This window comes from Myodes glareolus, chromosome 1 (assembly GCF_982192425.1).
Source record: "Myodes glareolus chromosome 1, mMyoGla1.1, whole genome shotgun sequence".
NCBI lineage: Eukaryota > Metazoa > Chordata > Mammalia > Rodentia > Cricetidae > Myodes > Myodes glareolus.
Window position 1 is genome coordinate 125535706 of NC_142026.1, and position 20593 is coordinate 125556298.

At 44.0% G+C, this 20593-nt stretch overlaps 1 protein-coding gene across 1 annotated transcript in view; it reads left to right on the plus strand.

Annotated features, from left to right (window-relative positions):
- Positions 1 to 7077: 7077 nt before the first annotated feature.
- Positions 7078 to 20593, plus strand: part of Ust (uronyl 2-sulfotransferase) — a 280068-nt gene continuing 266552 nt past the window's right edge. The window contains exon 1 of the mRNA XM_048425248.3: positions 7078 to 7873. Coding sequence (XP_048281205.1) covers positions 7621 to 7873 — 253 coding nt within the window. The 5' untranslated portion in view covers positions 7078 to 7620. The remainder of the gene's footprint in view (positions 7874 to 20593) is intronic.

A 20593-nucleotide genomic window follows, 5' to 3' on the forward strand; every position in this document is an offset into this window, starting at 1 on the left:
ATTCAAGGAGCTGCCAACGCTGAAAGAATTGCAGAAACAAAAAGCCACAGGCCTATGATGAAATTAATGTTGTTTGAACAATTTCCTTAAATGCCTTTCCTGGTGTGTGGTTTGGTTTGTTTCTTTTTTTTTCTTTTCCTCTGTCATTCTTTTGTTAATACCGACAAGGAAACCACTTCTGGTTTCTGGAGTCTGAGGTGGAAGAACGAGAAAAAGAAAAAAAAAATACGTTTGTGATACCTGCTAGATTTTGCTGTCACACTCTGGGTCTCAGCCCTGGACATGGTGTTCTAAAACCAACTGGGTAATTTGAGGGTTCCCCATGGGCTGGATGCTTGTGCTGCTCCCAAATTCCTATGTTGGGAGCCTGTGATCACGTGATAGAATGTGAAGATGAGGCCTGAGAGAGATGATTAAGCTATAAGGTTAGGGCCTTCAGGACCGGGGTTCATGCACTTGTGAGATAAACCAAAGTCCCTTCTTTCTCCATGGTGTGGGGACAGAACTTAGGAACGCAGTTCTTCACGAGGTGCAGAATCTGCCACGGCTTTATCTTGGCTTCTATGATGCACAGGTGTGTGGGGGAGTGTGAATGTTTATTTTAGTCACCTGAATGTGGCATTTTTACTATAATAACCAAAAATAAGATAGGAGTATTCCCATCACAATAGGGTTTGTCTGCATTTGGAACTGATGGGAGATTCTTTAGGACCCCTGAAAAAGTGTTGGATTGCCCTACTGCCAACTGGCCAGAGGTTAGAAGTGGCTAAGAAAGAAATCTAAGCCTGCTGGGTGTGATGTGGTCTTTCAGTATGTCTTGGGCAAGTAAATACTCTCAAATACATAAGTCCCTAACCTTTGAGGTGAAGGCTACTCAGATTCAGTAGTTACTTCACGATGGCTGAGGAGATTTTGATGAGATGTGTCTAAACTAGAAGCCACACCAGTAACAAAGGCAGAGTAAATGCAGTTTCCCTGCTGTGGACTTCAAGGCAGGAGTCAGCAGGGCAAGACTATGCTGGTGAGCCACACAGCACCTTCTCCTGCCCTGGGGAGGTACTTCCCCCTGGGCCTGAAAGGAGCTGCCTTGGTGGCAATAGGAGATACCCCTGTGGGGAGCTTACATTCGAATCTGACAGAATAGTAAGCCCAACAGGACTCAGCCGGAAACGGCAGAGCTAGATGAATTCCTGGCCTTCTGTTTCTCTCCTCAGGAGGCAGTGGAGTCTGGAAACAGCCGGTTTCAGGAAAACCTTCTTGGGGTTAAAACTAATGCCACCATTGGAAAGAGCAGCACTCATTTAGATTAATGTTTGAAAAACTGCATCCAATTACTGTATTTTCATGCTCTTTAGGCAAGTCACCAGAGTCAATCAAATCACCAGTCCGATAATGGCCAAAACATCTTCATGACAAATTAATATATTGGAATTCGTTTCTGTACCCAGCTGCATGAAAAGCACCAGGCATATTTCATGGCAGGCCAGTAACACCGCTGAATGTGAGATGCAGCCAGAGAAAGAATGACTCCATGAATTACTAGAAACGGTCTTTAGAGACTTCCCATGAGGTCCCACTTCCTGGGCTTTTCTTGACCCTGGCGGTGTGATATTTCCTTTCCTCTGTGCTCTGTGAACCAGTAAGATCAGCGTAGTAGCCATGCAAAGAGATCTCCACCACAGCTTCAGCGGGACAGCACCCCTCAGCTGAAAAGACTGCTTACCCAGTTCCTTTCTTTACACTACTTAGCTGGGCAAGGCACACTTGTAGCTTCAAATGCTCAGAAGATTGAGGCAGAAGAATCACACTGTGGCCCCAGAAGTCAAGGCCAGCCTAGGCCACACATACTGGAATTCCATCTAAGATAGAGTCTCATATGTCCTAGAGTTATAGATTGAATGAGAGTTGTCCCCACAGGCTTATGTATTTGAATACTTTGTTTCCAGCATGGAATTGTTTGGGAAGGATTAGGAGGTGTGGCCTTGTTGGATAAGGTGGATCCCTGGGGGCAGGCTTGAAGGTTTCAAAAGCCCAAGTCATTCCCAGTTAGTGTTCTCTGCGCATACTTGTGGATCATGATGTAAGCTTCCATCTACTACTCCAGCCCTGTGCCTGCCTGTCTCCTGCCATGCTCCTTACTATGATGGTCATAGACTTTAACCCCCTGAAACTGTAAGCCCCAAATAAGCCCGTTACTTTGTTCTATACGTTACCTTGGTCATTGCGCCTTATCATACAATAGAAAAATAATTGAGACACCCAGGCTGGCCTCTCCCTGTGTTACTGAGGATGACCTTGGACTTCTGATCCTCCTGTCTCTGTCCTCACAAATGCTGAGATTATAGACAAGCAATCTACACTACAGATTATAGACACATCTACACACTCCAGTTAAAAGTAAGTATTCTCAGGCCAGGCAGTGGTGGCCCATGCCTTTAATCCCAGCATTTGGGAGCAGAGGTAGGTGGATCTCTGTAAATTCAAGGCCAGCCTGGTCTACAAAAGCTAGCTCCAGAACAGCCAAGGCTACACTGAGAAACCCTGTCTTGAAAAACCAAGGAAAAAATTTAAGTATTCTCATACCTAAAGATCATTTCTATTCACAAAATTGAAAGCTCCTAAGATACTTTTTAAAATTGAAAAATTATACAATTGTAAACAAATTAAATACTGGGTCTCTCTAGAAACATGAATGACTTTAGTATTTGCAGTGCACGACAAACAGTGCAGCATTTAATTGTCTCATACCTTGTATTATTGTCAAGTTTCACGTGACAGTTTTGTCTTCCTGGGAAACTTGGGGCTTCAAGGTTACATGGCTTATCTCACACTTCTTTGTTTGGCAGAGTCAAGGCCACTTCCCAGCAGTAATTATTTCTGCACTACACGATTTAAAGGAGTAAACTGATTTTATATTTGCAAGTTCAGTCTAATAAAGAACTTTTGGAAGTAAAACAATAAGCAGGAAGACTCAGTTTAGAACTTTCCGGGAACGCTAGCACAGCAAAGCTAGTTAAAGAACACACCAAAACTAGTACAAGACTTTGTGTTGCCCACACAGCGAAAACTTTGCACCAAACAATTTACACCATCACAGACAGCTGTGAGCTGCCCTGTTGGTGCTGGGAATTGAACCAAGGTCCTCTAGAAGAGCAGCCAGTGCTCTTAACCACTGAGCCATCTCTCCAGCCGCACAGTTTTTATTTTTAAAACTAAATTTGCAAATGAATTGATCAGGAGTCTAGGCAAATGAAACCAAGAGTTTTAATGAAAAATCACTGTTGGAGAAAAAAAAAATCTGCTCTAGGATTTGTCTTAGAGCCAGGCAGATAGACAACCTTGCGTCGTAACAACTGGACTTGTACTGTTGAGAATGAAACCATGGCAGCACTTAATGACAGCTCTTTAAGCGTGTGATTTCTTTCTGAAAATATCTAAGTCATGTTGGCCTTGGTGATGTGAATATTATTTTCTCTGTAGCATTTATCTGTATAAAATAGAATTAGGACTTCTGCTAAATTCTTGTTGTATTAGTTTGTTTTCTGGTGCTGCAGGAAATATCCAAGGGTGGATACTTCAAAAGATGCACTATCTTATTAAGGTGAAGATATATTTATTAAGATAAGCATTTGAATTTTTTAGAAAAGGTGTTTTCATGGAGCTTTGAGGAACAAAGTCTTATCCAAACACTTAGGTTTTCACAAACCATTTTTTTTCCTATGTGAGGATCCTTTATCTCATGTTACTTATAAGGGTTTTTCTTTCTTTGTTTATTGTCTTGTTTTGTTTCAAGATAGGGTTTCTCTGTTTAGCCCTGGCTGTCCTGGAACTAGCTCTACATGTAGATCATGCTGGCCTCAAACTCAGAGATCTGCTTGCCTCTACCTCCTGAGTTCTGGAATTAAAGGTGTGCACCACCACCACCTGACTTCTTTGAGTTTTTTAAAGATGACTAGACTGTTAGTACTTAAAAAAAAAAGACCTATTTTGTTCTTGTCATAGTTTGTTCTTCATACCCTTCCCATTGCTCTGTGTGTGTGTGTGTGTGTGTGTGTGTGTGTGTGTGTGAGGTGTGTTGGTTCTTATGTGTGCACAGCTGCGTGTTTATGTGTATACAGACATTTGGAGGCCAGGGGACAACCTGTGTTGTTCTTCAGGTGCTGTTTACCATTGTGTGTTTCTTTCTTTCTTTTTTCTAATTTTTCCTTTGTTTTGTTTTTGTTTTTGAGGGTCTCTACATGATCTGGAACTCACCAAGTAGGCTAGGCTGGCTGCCAGTGAACCCCAGAGATCTATCTGTCTCCACCTCCCCAGCAATAGGATTCCAAATATCCACTACCAAATCCATCGTTCATTACGTGGGATCTGGGCACTGAACTTAGGTCTTCATGTCTGCAAGGCAGGCACTTTACTGATTGAGCCATCCTCCCAGCTCTCCACTATTGTTTTCTGTGCCAGGCTTTATCCCTTTCATACTGGAAATTGAACTCAGGGCATTGTGTCCATGCTAGACATGGGCTCCACCACTGAACTACTTGCTGCCCTTTCCTTACTTGGTTTTTGTTTGTTTGTTTTTAATTTCTACATTTATTTATTTTCTCAGATGTGTGTTTTCCTCCTTCCTGCTCATCAGATTCCTTACAAGAAGCTGGCTCTAGAAACCCAGGCTGGGGTCACAAGCACAGAGATTCTTAGACACAGTGAAGGTTCAGATCATGGGACCAGACTCTGCTTCAGGATCATTTTGTCAGAAGAGGTCTCTTAAACATTATGAAGATTGCTTGGCAGCTCCCATCTTCTGGCCCATCTTTATCAACTCAGAAATTATTAATTGGGAGTCTATTCTGGGCTACTCATTGTCCTGATGAAAGTAATTCACACTAATGAGCGATGACTGATGGGCTGAGTTCTCTAAGGGGCACTGACATTTCCAAAGTGCGCACACTAATCCAGATAAACCTCCCATTCACGGAGTAAATGTGAAATCAACCGTTAACACTCTAGTTGGGAGTTCCTAAGACAAAGGGCCTCTTTTCTACTCGGTGTCCCAAACAGTTCTAGACCTTAGAAAGTGGCCAGGACAATGTAAGAGAGAGACAATCTATACGCATGCAGCAGTGACTCTCTGAGAGTGTAGCTGTGTGTGTGTGTGTGTGGGGGGGTCCTGCCCGCCTCACAACTCTCTAACTCAGTGGTTCTCGACCTTCCTCATGCTGTGAACCTTGAATACAGTTCCTCATGCTGTGACGACCCCCAGCCATAAAATTGTTTTCATTGCTACGTCATTATTGTCATTTTGCTCCTGTTATGAATAGTAATGTGAATACCCTTTTTTCCTGATGATCTTAGGCAACCCCTGTGGAAAGGTCATTTGACCCCAAAGAGGTCTCGACCCACAGGTTAAGAACCAGTGCTCTAGCTGCTGGTGGTTTATACCGCCTTCACCTATGTTCTAGATCGTGAAGTTCATATTCAGGTCACGGTATCCCAGGTCATCCATATTTTTTCAGAGTGTGTATACATATATACACATTTATATACATATACACACATATATACACACATACATACATTACATACACATAAATGTATGTATGTGTGTATATATGTGTGTGTATATGTATGTACACACACACACTGTTCTTTCATTGTGAGTTCTTCTTCCCATGATCCCATTCCTCAGTTTTTCATGGAATATTTTCAGGATGCACAACCCTTTTAAGGTTTTCAGGACAGTAGTTCTTACCCTCTCCCCAGCCCCTGATTACTGGAATATTTAGAATGAGTTGGGAATGAGAAAGGAGAGGCATTAGAAATGTGATCTAACCTAAATTGTCTGTTTTTGAATCCCAGGCAACCCATGGAGAAAGCTCTATCTGGCCTGGGCCACCTTGCAGAGGTTAATATCTCTGGCTTGTTCAGAGTCCTACCAGCTTATGCCCCTGAATGTGAGTTTTGTTGCCAACTCGACACACCTTAGAATAGGAAAACAGCGTTGAGGAATTACCTCCAACAGACTGGCCTGTGGCGATGGATGGGGAACACTTGCCTCCTCCTTAGTAGGAGGAGGGCCAGGCTACTGCGGGCTGAATGAACCATCCCTGCAAAGGCGGCCCTAAGAAAGGAAGCTGAAGGTGAGCCGGCAAGTAGTATACCGCCTTGGTTTCTGCTTCAGTTCCTACCTCTAGGTTTCTCAACTTCCCTTCCATAACAGACCGTAATGGGTAAGCCAAACAAATCCTATTTTCTTCATGCTACTTTGGGGAATGATATTCATCACGGCAACAGAAAAAACAAACTAGGACTCTGGAAACGTAATGTAACTCCTAGGCTATGTCACTTCTGCTTCTGACGATTAAAACAGAACAAAAAACGATTACGTGGTGTGCCCGATAGAGCAGCTCTGTCAACTATCAGGGGCTGCATCAGAGATCGGTGTCAGAAAAGCTCCGCTGGCTCTTTCCGTTCTGGAAACTTCGCAGCGGTGGAAAGAGAGACAAGAGTGAAACAGGTATGTGAGGGGACAGAGCTTCCCGCTTTCATATCTGCTACAAGGGCTTTCTCGAATCGATTGTACATCTTTGTTCTCAGTGGAGCGCTAGTAGCGTTAGAAGGACCAAGGGAAAAAAGCACCCTCCGATTCTCAGCCACGGAGTGCAGGAGCTGCTCCTGGCCCTGCAGGACGTGTTTGATTATAACTCCTACCGCTTGCGCTTTTACCGTCCGAGCTAGGTCTTGAACCTATATCCCAGTAGCCCTTATCAGCCTTTGGTAGACGGGTCGCTTGGGATATAGAAAGAGAACAAGTTTCCGAAGTGCGAAGACAAACGTAGTCAAATATAGTCAAATTCTTCAGCACGCACTGTTTATGAGAGGGAAGTCAGCGAGCCCCAAGAGGTCGCTGGTGGCGCAGGAACCGAGACCAGATTGTAGAGAATGGAGGAAGAAAAAAAAAAAAACCCACACACACCCAGAAACTTTCTTCCTTGTTGCTGATCCTCGGCCCCCTCCTCCCTCCCTGCCGGCCCCAGCAGAAGCCGTAACGTGACACCAGGCAGAGAGAGGAGCCCCGGAGTGGAGAAGGAGGAGAGGGTCGGGGAGGGAGGAGAGCCGGCCGCCTTGCGCCGGGGAGAAAGGGGAGGAGAGGAGAGAAGGGAAGCCCCTGTCAAGGAGGTGGAGCGAGAGGGTGGTGTCCGCCTCCCGATCCTCCCTGCCTTGAGCTAGCCGAGCCTGAGTCGGGACCAAACACGCCGCCCGAGACCCACACAAAGCCCGGGGGGTCCACGCTGGCGCTCGTGGCGAGCTGTGAGCGAGCCCGGAGCACAGCTGGATCTGGGGCGCGGGACTGCTAGCGGGACCCGCGACCAGGCGCGGGCTACGATCGCCACCCCCACACCGGGGCCCGGGACATCTCGGGCCCTTCGGGGCCGCAGCGGGCGTCGGGGACCAAGATGGGAAGAGTGCCCTGAGCCCGGCAACTTCGGCCCCTCCCCGCCCCCACCCGGCTGCCCTCGACGCGTCCCTCTCCATGTGCAGCCGGCCGGCCAGGCGCTCCGGCTGGCGGCGGATGGGTGACCTCTTCCTGGCCCGGGCGGGCTGTGCGAGGCGGTGGAGCCGGCGATGAAGAAGAAGCAGCAGCAGCAGCATCCCGGCGGCGGCGAGGATCCCTGGCCCCATGGGGCCCCTGTGGGGGGCGCCCCTCCGTGCCTGGGTGGCTGCAAGCGCCGGATCCCGATGCTGCCTTTCTTACGCTTCTCCCTCCGGGACTACGGTTTCTGCATGGCCACCCTGCTGGTCTTCTGCCTAGGCTCCCTCTTCTACCAGCTCAGCGGAGGACCCCCTCGCTTCCTGCTCGACCTGCGGCAGTATTTGGGTAAGGAAGGACGGAGTCGGACCGACAAAGTTGGGCACCCGGGGAAAGAGTGATAAGCGAAGAAGGTTTCAAGCTGTCACAGCCACCACGGTCCCCGAGGTTCCCTAGGTGCGATGTCAGTGAGCATCCCTGCTAGTGGCAGCTGGGAGCGCCTGCTTCCTTCTGCGCGCCCTACTGTCCGCAGCTGCTTATGGGGCGGCAAGCAGATACCCCGAGGCCGGGACACCATGTACCTGTCCCCCCCTCACAACTCCAACTGGGACAGTGTATGTTTGTGAGTGTGTGTATATGCTCTGGCCTGGCGGTGTGGAGATAGTCCTCTCTCTGATTATGGTTAATGACTTTCAATCCATTCCGGTCTGGCGTTCTGGGTTGTGTAGTTTGGTTTAGCCCTGCTTTACAGTCACTTCTAGAAATTCTATCCAGTGGATCCCCCTTTTGTGGGTTAACTCAGATGGCTCCACTCTGTCCCTGGGCTGGTTTGTCCCCTGGCAGCACCTGCGCACCCTGCGGACTGCAGCGAGAGGGCGGGAGGAATTGGGGAGGAATTGGGGTTGTATGGTAGGTGCCAGTCAGCGGCCTCTCCTCCGCTGAACTGTCGAACTTCCGCTCTGTGTGTGTCTCAAGTCAGAACTTTTTTTTTTCCTTTTTGGTTTGTGGCTAAGGAAAAGGCTGGAACCCAAGAAAACAGAGATTTCAGTGAGGTGTGACCTCGCTGCTTTCTCATCCGGGCTTCTGAGCGCCAGGGCAGAACCAATACTCACTGAGGTCCCAGGGATGATGCTGGCTTAGCCAAGCAAGGAGGCAGATTCCTTAACTTCTGTAGTCCGAAGAGGTCGTGTGGAGGTTGCTCCGAGGTGGTAACCGTGAGCAGAAGCGCTGCAAACACTGGTTCCCTGCAGGCTCAGGGTCGGGTCAGGGGGAGCCTCTGTCAAACTGCTGGCAACAGAATGGGCTAAATGACCTGCCAAACCCATTTACCTCAAAGGTCCTCTCCTCACCGAAGCAACAGGTCTAGACAGCAGGCAGTTTGGAAGGAAAAACAAGGAAAACCCCAGAACCACACCAACAAACGCCTTCGGGCGGTTGGGAGCGTTGTAATCTGATAAACTAGTATTCAGCTTTTTAAAAGTTAAAAATTTCAGTAAAAGTGCTGGGGGCACGTGATTTTTGCAAGAACCTCAGTGGAAAATTAAAGAAAAATAGTGCCTTGGTCATATTGTCGAAGCACAATTCTTAGCATCTGGCTTTCTGGTTTGGGGTTAAGAGGCCCTTTTTATTGGTCAGCGTAACCTTCATTCTTTGTAAATCTGTATTTTGGAGTCTTGAGTCTTTCTTCCCGGCTCTGAGACATCTGCTCCTGCTGTTGGTAACTTCATCTCCACTGTCAGGAACGGTCAGTGCCCGCTAGTCTGAGGAAGTGTTGACGCTCAGGGATATTCCTCCAGAGAATCCCAGAGTGTGCCACACCCCCCACCAAACTCCTTTATAAAATGCGGAGGTCTGGAGTATAGAGCAAAATGCTTTGTATGGGACTGGGAGGCCACTGTGTCTACTCTTTCCAGCTTGGCTTTGAGCACAGTACTCTCAAACTTTGTAGCTTTGGCCCTTCATGTAATTAGGGATTTGACTCACTGTTCATCAAACCTGAACCTGGCTCCCACAGGTTGGTGGTTCTGTAAAGTGAAGGAGGAAGCTCAAGGTGGGGATGAGGAGCAAGGACATTTGAAGATAGAATCAGGAAGGTTCAGTGTGTGTGGCTCTCATCTGCTCACTCTATTTTAGAAGGCCCGCTGAAAATACCACCAGGCTCAGGTGGTAGTAGAGAGAACGGGCCGTTTCCCTGGAGGGTTGAGTATTCTTCACTAACTTGACTGTTTTCTGATGGACATGGTAGGTTAGACATGTCATCTTCGTGAAATGAAAATAGAATTGCCTTGCTAAATCCCTTCCTTGTCATTTCATCACGTAGATAAAATAGGCATTTCTGGGGAAAGTGGGCTTGTGGCCTTTCAAATGCTCTAAAACATATCCTGATAACCTGGACTATATCAGGCCAAGCTCTCTGCAGTCTCTCTCTCTCTCTCTCTCTCTCTCTCTCTCTCTCTCTCTCTCTCTCTTTCTCTCTCTTGTATTTTAGAGTTTATCCATACAGAATATACTCTGTCTCTCTTTTGTATTTTAGAGTTTATCCATACAGAATATACTGTTAGTAAAAAAAATCTTGTCCATTTTCCTCTTAACCAGTTTTGGAGGTATTTTTCCTTAAATGTGAATGTGCACAAAGTCCATTATTTATAGATCAAAATAATATATTGAACATGTTCTTTACAGACTATAATTTCAATATTTGATCTATATTATACATTCCCTGTATGAGAGCTTCTTGATTATGATTACTCAAATTAATGGCTGAACCTATTTTATCAGGTAGGTAGAATAATGTTTAATGTGTTGAATATTCTTATGAAAAGGCAAAACATCACAGGTATTCGTGATGAAAGTTATGAGCATTAACTGTGCCAGTCAGTGCACATGCAGATGAAAGCTAATCCACGTTGTGGCACTACTGGCAGCTTCTTTTGTTTATCCCAGTTTTGATAGGAAAGTTGAAGACTAAGAATTAATGGATCTAGATTGGCCCCCAAAGGACAGTAGGTGAAGTGTTCCATTCATCCTTGGTTTGGTGCTATTGAAAGGGAGTGGAAGCCTTATGGGGAAGTTTTTGGGTCAGGTCACTGGGGAGGGGTGTGCCCTCCAAAAGGGCTGTTGAGCACTGGTCTCTTCCTCTTTCAGCGTCCAGACATGATGTGAGAGAGTCTCCTTTACTGTGTGCTCCCTCCAGGACACGTTAGTTCACCACAGGTCCAATGTAATGGGCACCGGTCAGTTACGGATAAGGAGCTCCAAATCTGAGAGTCAAAACCAGGCTTCTAAGTTGGCTCATCTGAGGTACTTGCTACAGTCACGGAAAACTGCTTAACAGGGGAGGAGGTACAGAAAGGGAAGCAGGACCTGCCTCCAAAGACTATGGCGCTATGGGAAGTTTAAGAGAGAAACTGCAAATTCAGCAAGATTGAGAAGGAACCTTCGCCGGCTGACTGGCTAAACAATCTTCAATTTGACACTACACACAATTTTACTTTCCCTTCCTTGATGCTTTTACTTTGAGTTTCCTGTGAGGCCGGTAGAGAAAGGAAACCGTCGAAGCCACTGGTCTGTCCAAACTCTGCCTTTCTGTTTGCGTTCGTTACATTTCTTCGGACAGATTACATGACACAAGTCCCCCGAGGAAGGAGGACTTTATAGTTTCACTCTGTTCCGGGGATGGCATGGCAGAGTACGTGGTGAGGGCTTCGTCAAGTGGTGAGGAACCGGAAGCAAGGCCTGGCTGTCACTCCTCAAAGGCCTGCTCCTAGTGGCCTGGGCCCCATGTCCAATGGTTCTATAACCTCCACAAACTGCAACATTAGCTGGAGACCAACTGTTCAAACATGTGAGCTGTTAGGAACATCTCACATTCAAACCATGATCCCGTAAATGGCGGCCATACTGCCTCTGATTAAAAAAAGAAAAAAGGGCTTTCGCTCACAGCAGGACAGTCAGAGGTGAGACCTAGGGAACTGTAGTTCTCTGTGTAGGCTACTGGTTCTGTGTGGCTCCTCAAATCTGTAACTCCAGTATCTTGGGAATTTTTTGCATATTCAAATTCTGAGGAAATTCGAAGTTCCTTCCAGACTTTCTGGATGAGCCTGGGCCTGGCCAACCAGGCTGTATCTGCAAGATCTCAGGTGATCTTGCCAGGGCCGCGGCTGGCCTGAAAACCATTGTTCTGCCGCAAGCCATTGCTTTCAGAAGTCATCGAAAGTGTTTGAGGGAAAGAGGAGGTGGAAGGGGAATCGATTTTTATAAAGAGGTTTCAAGGTCATAACGATGGTTTCAGTTTTAATTTCAAGTGATTTAAATGCAATTTGCTTTAGGGCTTAAGGCCCATTGTTTTGGGAGGTGGCTGCAGGGAGGGGGGCAGCTAGCCTCTGCAATCCCTCCTGACTTCACACCTCTTGAGATTCTGAGAGACATGGAGTGAGGGCAAAGTGGGGCACCAGGAAGCAGGGTATGGGTAGGGAAGAAACAGGAGACAGGGTGAGCGAGGAACTGCAGTCAAAGGGTTCCTTCTTCCAGCCAGTTTGCAGAAGGACAGACTGTATTCTTCTAAAGGGGACTTCCTGCTGCCACAGATTCGAAAAGAGGAAAGAAGTTGGGAGAAAACAAAGCAACAGCGTAAAGCACATCCAACACTCTCCTTAAACATGGGAGCCCAGAGTTTTCCCAATTCAGTGGGATAATATTTTTAAAAATTGCATATACATATATAGTTAAATATATATGTTTCATACATACATATACACTATCTGTCTATAATGACATGTATGTTTTTATACATATGATGTGGGAAGTCCTTCTGTATATGTGTTGCTTTTATTGGATAATGAATAAAACTGTTTCTGCCAATGACTTAGCAAAGCAAAGCCAGGTGGTAAAGCCAAACAAATATAGAAAGAGACTCCAGGAGTCAAGGAGATGCCATGTAGCTGCCAAAGGAGACAGATGCCGGAACCTTACAGGTAAACTGGTGTGGAAGAATTGTTGGTATTCTGTCAATCATGTTTTAAATAAACGCTGATTGGCCATGCAGGAAGTATAGGTAGGTCAACCAGACAGGAAGTAGAGGCAGGGCAGTGAGAACAGGAGTATTCTGAGAAGAAGGAAGCTCCCTCCTCAGTCCTGCCCAGATCATGGAAGAAGCAAGATATGAGCTGCCCCTCTAAGAAAGGTACCGAGCCATGTGGCTAACATAGAGAAGAATAATGGGTTAATATAAGGCATAAGAACTAATACGAAGCCTGAGCTAATGGGCCAATCCATTTATAACTTATGGAGACCTCTGTATGATTTTCTTTGGGGCTTGTCGGCTGTGGGAACTGGGCAGGACAGAAACCCCAAGAAGCAGGCCCTCATGTTACAGGTAAACCACAATCCTCATGGCAATATATAGACTAATAGAAATGGGTTAATTTAAGATGTAAGAGTTAGTTCATAAGAAATCTAAGCTAATAGGTCAAACACTATTGTAATTAAAACAGTTTCTGTCTGATTATTTATGGTCTGGATGTCCGGGAGACGAACAAATGGCTTCTGCCTACTGTATACATATTATCTATCTATCTATCTATCTATCTATCTATCTATCTATCTATCTAATCTATTATATGTGTGTGTGTGTGCAGGTGTCATGGTACATACATAGAGATTTGAAGACAACTCAGAGTCAGTCCTTTTCCTTTATAAGGATCCCAGGATTGAACTCAGATCCATAGCTTTGTGCAGCAAATGCCTTTTACGATTGCATGAGCTTAGCAACCTGACTTTATAGCTCTGGAAGTCCTGAACTCACTCTGTAGACCAGGCTGGCCCTGATCACAGAGATCCACCTGCCTCTGCCTCCAGAGTGCTGGAATTAAAGGTGTGCACCACCACTACCCACTACACCCAGCTTGTCCCCTCCTCCGCCTTATTTCTGCATGGAAACTTTGCTTTGCTATAGAAAACAAAATACCCCATCCCCCAATCCCTGTGAAATCAGGTTATAAAGCAGCCTGCTTGGCAGTAGTCTTACCACTTCTGAGCTGTGGAAATATCAAAAACTTGGACACATCTTATTTAGATTGATATAAACAAAATGAGCCAGATGGTTCACTACTGATCTTGTACAACCGGCAGACGGTTAAGATTTATCATCAAGCCCTGGAGATGTGATGTAGCCTTTATGAGAGCTAAATTCGTTGGATGGATCTCCAGTTGATAGGCTTTCCTTTCCATTTCTAATTTATAGCATTTTAAATGGAGACATAGTGCTTTTTTTCAGAATTGCCCATTTCTACGTGTATTATATATGATGAGCCTGGGAATTTAGAGTTAGAAAATGAAGAAAAAAAAAAAAGATGTGATTTCCCTGAATTTTGAAATTCTCCAACTTTAAATCAATTTAAAGGGAAATGTGAAAATAGAGGTCCAAACCTGTTTCAGAAACAGTTTTGCTAAGCCCTAAAAAACCCAATTCTATCTTTTTTTCTGCACATCACACGTGGCTTAAAAGCCATAGTTGAGGCAGTGTACAGTCAACTGGGAATGAATGCATAAGATATGAGGTTATCAATAGAAATTGTTGACGTGGAAAAATGAGATTCTTGTTTATAGCGGCAAGCTCATCTCAGAGGGTGGGCTGGGGACACAAAGGCAGTGTATTACAAGACGGGGAAAGGCCTCCAACTGTGGCAGCCTGTTCTGTAAACACAGACCACGGATGAGGGGGGGAGCATTCTGCCTAGTAAACTGTTTTTAATGTAGGCTAGCCTCAGTCTGAATTGTTTAACAATACACATAAATATGGATTCTCTAGAGACCGTCTTTCTCCACATTCCCTGACATCCATCTAGGCTTAAGATATGAGCTGGATTGGATGGGGAGGAGCTAGAAATAAAATAGCCGAGCTTTTTCATTCTGGGAGAGAAACCATGTCTGTTATCTGACAGAGAGATGCTGAAGGAGAAAAACTAGTTTGCCCTGCAGCTATGCTAGTGGGGTCAGGTGATGGGCAGCAAAAAGACACCCACTGGATGAATTGCAACCCTTAGAGTAGTTGTTGCGCACTTCTTTGTTTGTTTGTTTGTTTTTTCAGCAGTGACCACAAATAAACTTTGTCTTATTCATTTTTATCATGTTATAGAAACCCACTTCTAGACCAACAGTGACTTGGGTCTTTTTGTCTATTAGAAGTAGGGGTGGAATGGCTAACATGCCTCCCGTTGGGAATTCTGGTTTGCAAAATTGCAGAATTGGCAGGACAATTCCAAATGATGCCCACTTCAGATGCACACTGACTGAGATACAATCCATGCATTTTAGAACTGATCTATGTAGAGGTTTTTAACCTTGTCAACCGTTTTCAGTGTATTCTTTAGATCTATATAGTCATCACCATAACTCCCTGAAGAATATGTTCATCACAAGGAGAAAATACCTAGCTTTTATTTAGTACCCCGGTGGTGATGGGTCCTCATTATTCCAGCCCTAAGCAGACTCTGGTCTTCCAACATCTGTAGATTGGCCTGTTTGGTTCCTTTCTTAGGATTGGAATTATATAATATATAGTCTTTTGTGATTGGTCTTTGTTTGTTTGTTTGTTTTTCTAGACAAGGTTTCTTTGCATAGACCTGGCTGTCCTGGAACTCGTTCTGTGGACCAGATTGGTCTCAACCTCAAAGATCTGCCTGTCTCTGCTAAGTGCTAGGATTAAAGGCATCTGCCACCACCACCTACCTGTCTGTGATTGATCCTTTTTACCCGGCATAATACTTACCAGGCTCACCCATATTATACAGTATACATGATTCCTTTTAATAGCTTGCTAATATTCCATAACTGGCTTTCAAAAATTATAGAACAGAGCATTCTTTGGCATTTTACAGATACAACGATATTTGTGTATCCATTCATTTATTAATGGGAGTAGAAGAGTTCATGGGAGCCATCAGAGTCATTTCCCAGAGCACGCTATGTTTCCTTTTGCTTGGTTTTGGCTATCTCATACTCAGTTACAAGGACTTTTTCTTTACACTCCTAGTATTGCCAACCAATCCTAACGTTGAAGCATAACCTTTTAATATTTTTATGTGATGAATAAAAATTACTATAATTCCAGGAGAAGGGAAATGGAGAGAAGGAAGACAGAAGTCATGTCTTTTGAGTAGGATCAGCAATGGAGGTCTACAAGCAATAGGATGGAGATGGTCCACCTTTTGTCTACCATGATCCTGTTGGTATCTAGAACCCTCCTTTCCATTCTTCTGAGTGTGTACTTCAGAGTGCAATTGCTGGATCCCATGGCAATTCTATATTTAAGTTACTGAGGAATCTCCACAGTGACTGTGTCCTTCTTGATTCCACCAGTGATATATGGATTCAGTTTCCCAGTATCCTCAGCAACGGTCGGAGACCAGACAAGGGTGCCACTTACCAGGGTAGGGGCCTGGGGATTAGAAAGATAAGTAGAGAACAAAATGAAGCACAGGGAGTTCTGGTGAATACTGAAAAACTTGCCCTAGAAGGCAAGAGTAAGATAAACACTGCATTAACAGGAGGCAAGGAAAGAACTGACCAGCTGAAGCCTTAAGGGCTACACAGTTAAACATTCTGTTACCAAAACAAGACAAGTAACACTCAACACCCTAGACCAAAACATTCTGTAGGCAAACCACTCCCTGGGTGGAATCCATTGTTATCTCTCAAAGGGAATAGGAACCTGGTTGGATCCTTAGACTTTTGTTTGAGGTTAAAACAGATGTACTTCTTAATACCTAAAATACCAGGTCTGGATGTGAGCCACCCCTGCTGTCTGAAGTGTTGATAATGACCTTGAGAGAGCAGAACTCTCTGGTCTAAATCAGGGTGGACTGGAGCCTACACCTTTGAGGTAACACCAATCTATTTCTTAATACCTGATTACCAGGTCTGCTTATTAACCATACCTGTTATTTGATCGGTTGACAATAACCTTGTAGGAGCAGAAGTAAGTTCCAGCTCTTTGACCTTTAGTCAAGGTAGAATAGACCCATACCTACGGGCCCTGTCAAGCAACACTTATTTTTCCATTAAAATAATTGTTGCCCTCCTCACGAGTATGCAGTAGTGTGCCACGGTGGTTGTGTTTTGTGTTTTCCTAGAACTGAGTGGCTGCTAGACACTTTCCTGAGTGTCTTGACCGCTTGTGTATCTTTTCTGGGCAAAAATCTATTCACTTCTTCTGCAACTTTAGAATGGTTTTCTTTTTTGTTGTCGAGTTGTAAATGTTTGTGTATTTTGGGTAAGAGACTCTTATCAGATAGAGGGGTTTGCTATCAAGTTGGGACTGGGAAGAAGAATTCTGACTTAAACACAATGTTCTTGACATATTCTCTGTGTTATCCTTTCCTAGGAACAAAAGCTAGTGTTACCTGGGAGCCATTTCCAAAATGCTAAGTGTGGAGTCCTGATAGACAGACAACCTCGGACAAAAATTCTGATAATTGACTGGGAAAGCAAGGGCCTTTTTCTAAGGAATATTGAAGTTCTGTTTTCTAGTAATGGATCTCTTTGAACAATAAATATTGGTTATCTATATTTTAGTCTAAGTATGTGCCAACTTGGGCTGTAATGACTTAGTGGTTCTCAACCTTCCTAATGCTGTGATCCTTTAATACAGTTCCTCATGTGTGGTGACCCTAACCATAAATTTATTTCATTGCTACTTCGTAAGTATAATTTTGCTATGGTTAAGAACTGTAACAAGTATCTGATATGCAGGATATCTAATATGTGATCTACAAAGGGGTTGAGAACTGCTGGCTTACTGGACAAAGTACTTGCCATAAAAGTATGATAGCTGGGGCCTGGAGAGATGGCTCAGCGATTAAGAGCACTGACTACGCTTCCAGAGGATCAGAGTTCAATTCTCAGCACCCACATGGCAATTCACAACTCTCTGTAACTCCAAAATCTGACACCTTCACACAGGCATACATTGTTGACAATGGTTTCTGTCCTGCCTAGTCCCACAGCTGTTCAGTCCCAAAGAAACACAGAGGTCTATATTAATCATAAACTGTTTGGCCTATTCTTATTAACTCTTTCTTACATCTTAAATTAGTCCATAATTCTTGTCTTTGTTAGCGTGTGGTTTGGTACCTTTTTTAGTGAGGCATTCTCATCTTGCCTCCTCTGCATCTGGGTGATTACTGCAGACTGACCTTTCCTCTTTCCAGAATTCTCCTGTTCTTGTTGCCCTACCTCTACTTCCTGCCTAGTTGCCTTGCTTATACTTCCTGCCTGGTTATTGGCCAATCAGCGTTTTATTAAACTACAAGTAACAAATCTTTACAAGATTTACAAGGTGCAAGACCATTGTCCCACAGCAATACATTGAGGCAAAACACCAATGCACATAAAATAAAATAAATTATTTTTTTTTAATGTATAAAAACTGTAGTTTGGATCCCTAGAGTCCATGGAAAAGCTGTGCAGGCCTTGAGGTCACCTGTAATCCCAATAAAGTATAACATGACTGAGGAAAATGCCCAGTATCAACTTCAGGGCTCTATATGCACACATACATGCATGCCTAACTCACACATGTACTCACATGTGAGTACACACACACACATGCACCACATGCACATACAAAAAATATATGATAGCTCATGTACAGTCACCACTTATCTACTTTAGAGATATCATGGAAACACTGTGTTTTGCATGAGGAATGTGAATGTAACCACTTTGAGTGACAGATTATGTACAATGGATATGTTTTGTTCTCCTATCTGTTTACTGGAATAGAGCTGATAAGCTCATCAGGTTAAAGATTTTGGTACAGTGTGTTTCTTTATACAATGTACCATGACACCATCAAGGAAATCTTGAGCAGTTTTGGAAAGTTAGGGTTCATATGCAGTTAGTTTATTTATGTATACCTATTGCATCCAGGTGAAGGACAAATTTATACTAACCACATTTTCAATGCATGTTTCTCTTTAGTAAAATGACGTGATTGTGTTTAGGAAGCGATATTAACTTTCCAAAAGATCTAGAAATTTTTAGATTGCTAAACTTAAATTTTTAATCTTTTATTTTTCAATTAAAAGTTTAATTAAAATTAAAATTTATTTTTAAAGCTTAAAACAAGCTTTAAATATACATATATATATTTTAAGGTTGTCTATTAGAATTTTAATTTGTATGGTTTAAAACAGTCATATTTGAAATTATTAGGGATAAAATAGAATATCGCATTTTCCTTCATATGCAGGATCAATATCTAAGTGTGTGTGTAACGAAAGCAGAGGGCAAATTGATTTTTGAGAAAGGGTGTTTGTAAGGGTAACAGAATGGAGCAAAGTACAATGATTTATGTGTGTGAAAATGTCATGATTTGTACACTAGCTAAACACTTGGTCAGGGCAATACAAACCAAATCGTATAAAATTGCTGGAAGACAAGTGTGGTGATTTGAATGAAAAGGGCCCCCATAGGCTTATAGGAAGTGGCACTATTAGGAGGTGCGGCCTTGTTGGAGGAAGTGTGTCAGTGTGGGTGGGCTTTTGGGTTTCAAATTCTCAAGCCAGATCCAGTGTCACTATCTCTTCCTGCTGCCTACTGATCTGGATGTAGAACTCTAGACTCCTTTTTCAGCACCCTGTCTACCTGCATGCTGCCATGCTTCCTACCATGATGACAATGGACTGAGCCTCTGAACCTGTAAGCCAGCCCCAATTAAATGCTTTCCTTTGTAAGAGTTGCTGTAGTCATGGTCTCTTTGCAGCAATAAAACCTTAACTGAGGGGCTGGAGAGATGGCTCAGTGGTTAAGAGCACTGACTACTCTTCCAGAGGACCTGGGTTCAATTCCCAGCACCCACATAGTAGCTCACAACTGTTTGAAGATCCAGTTCCAGGGAATCTGACACTTCACACCAATGCACATAAAATAAAAAGTTAAATTAAAAAAAACTTAACTGCAACAAGACACAGCTATGTGATGCTTCTCAATCACTGTCAGATTTTATCCTAGCTGTCTATAATTTTCCAGTGGTAGCCAGTGAATTAATTGCTTTTCTTTTCTCACTTACTGCCTTCATGTATTTAATGCCTCTCACTGGCTGCTTAGGACGCTGCAATCTCCGGTGTGCTCCTCCGAACCCCTGTACTTTTTCTCCCACTTTCTTTTCTGAAGGATGGGCGGGTAGCCTTGTATTGTGATCAGTTGAAGTCGCGCTCCTTGAAGGCTGAGGGCTTCGATCACTCTTTCATTCCTTCCCTTGGTGCACTGTTTGGGTTCCCAGGAAGGAGTTGTTGGTTTAATGTACTTGTCATGTTGACTGTCCTTTGCTAATATGGTAAACCTATTTCCTAGCTCTCTGTATTCAGTAGAGATTTGGGGGAGGCCTGAGAAAGACAGCTCAATCGATGCCATCAGTTTATTTATTCCTTGCTATTTAAAGCCAATACACTAAGTAAATGTAAAATCAGTATGACAGATAGCTCAATAAACATTCTTTCGGTGCACAGAGATGACTGTGCACCTCCCACCTCTGGGGATTTAGAGTTACATTTTTTTTTTTTAGAGCTCCAAGTAATTAGTTCCTGAGAATAATTTACAGCTTTGGCTGTGTCCAGCTAGAATGCAGATTTCTTGTTTCTTGTCGTTTTTCTGAACCCCAGACCAGTTCTTTTTGGAAGTTTGCTAGTTAGCATCTTATTTCTCTCTCTAGGTCTGAGACTTCCTTGGTTAGTAAACTGTGTAAAACTGGGCATTACATTTCAAGTATGACTTCAAGTTTTTAAGGAGATGACTGTATGGTGTTTGGATTTTGAAATGGTGACTATAGATTTTAGCCAAGAACCATACGTTGGTCATAGTAAGCTCAGAGCCCAATGTACCAAACCACTCCTCACTCCTCTTTGTTTCAGGGAAGGGCATTGAGATTTCTTTTCGATGTGGTTTTGGCTCCCTGGTTCATACTCCACTCCCTGGTAGGTGTTTATCTCAGTGGCTCTAGGGACTGAACCCATGGTTCATCCCACTAAGCCTGGGTTCTGCCACTGAGTCACATCCCCAGCCTTGGCA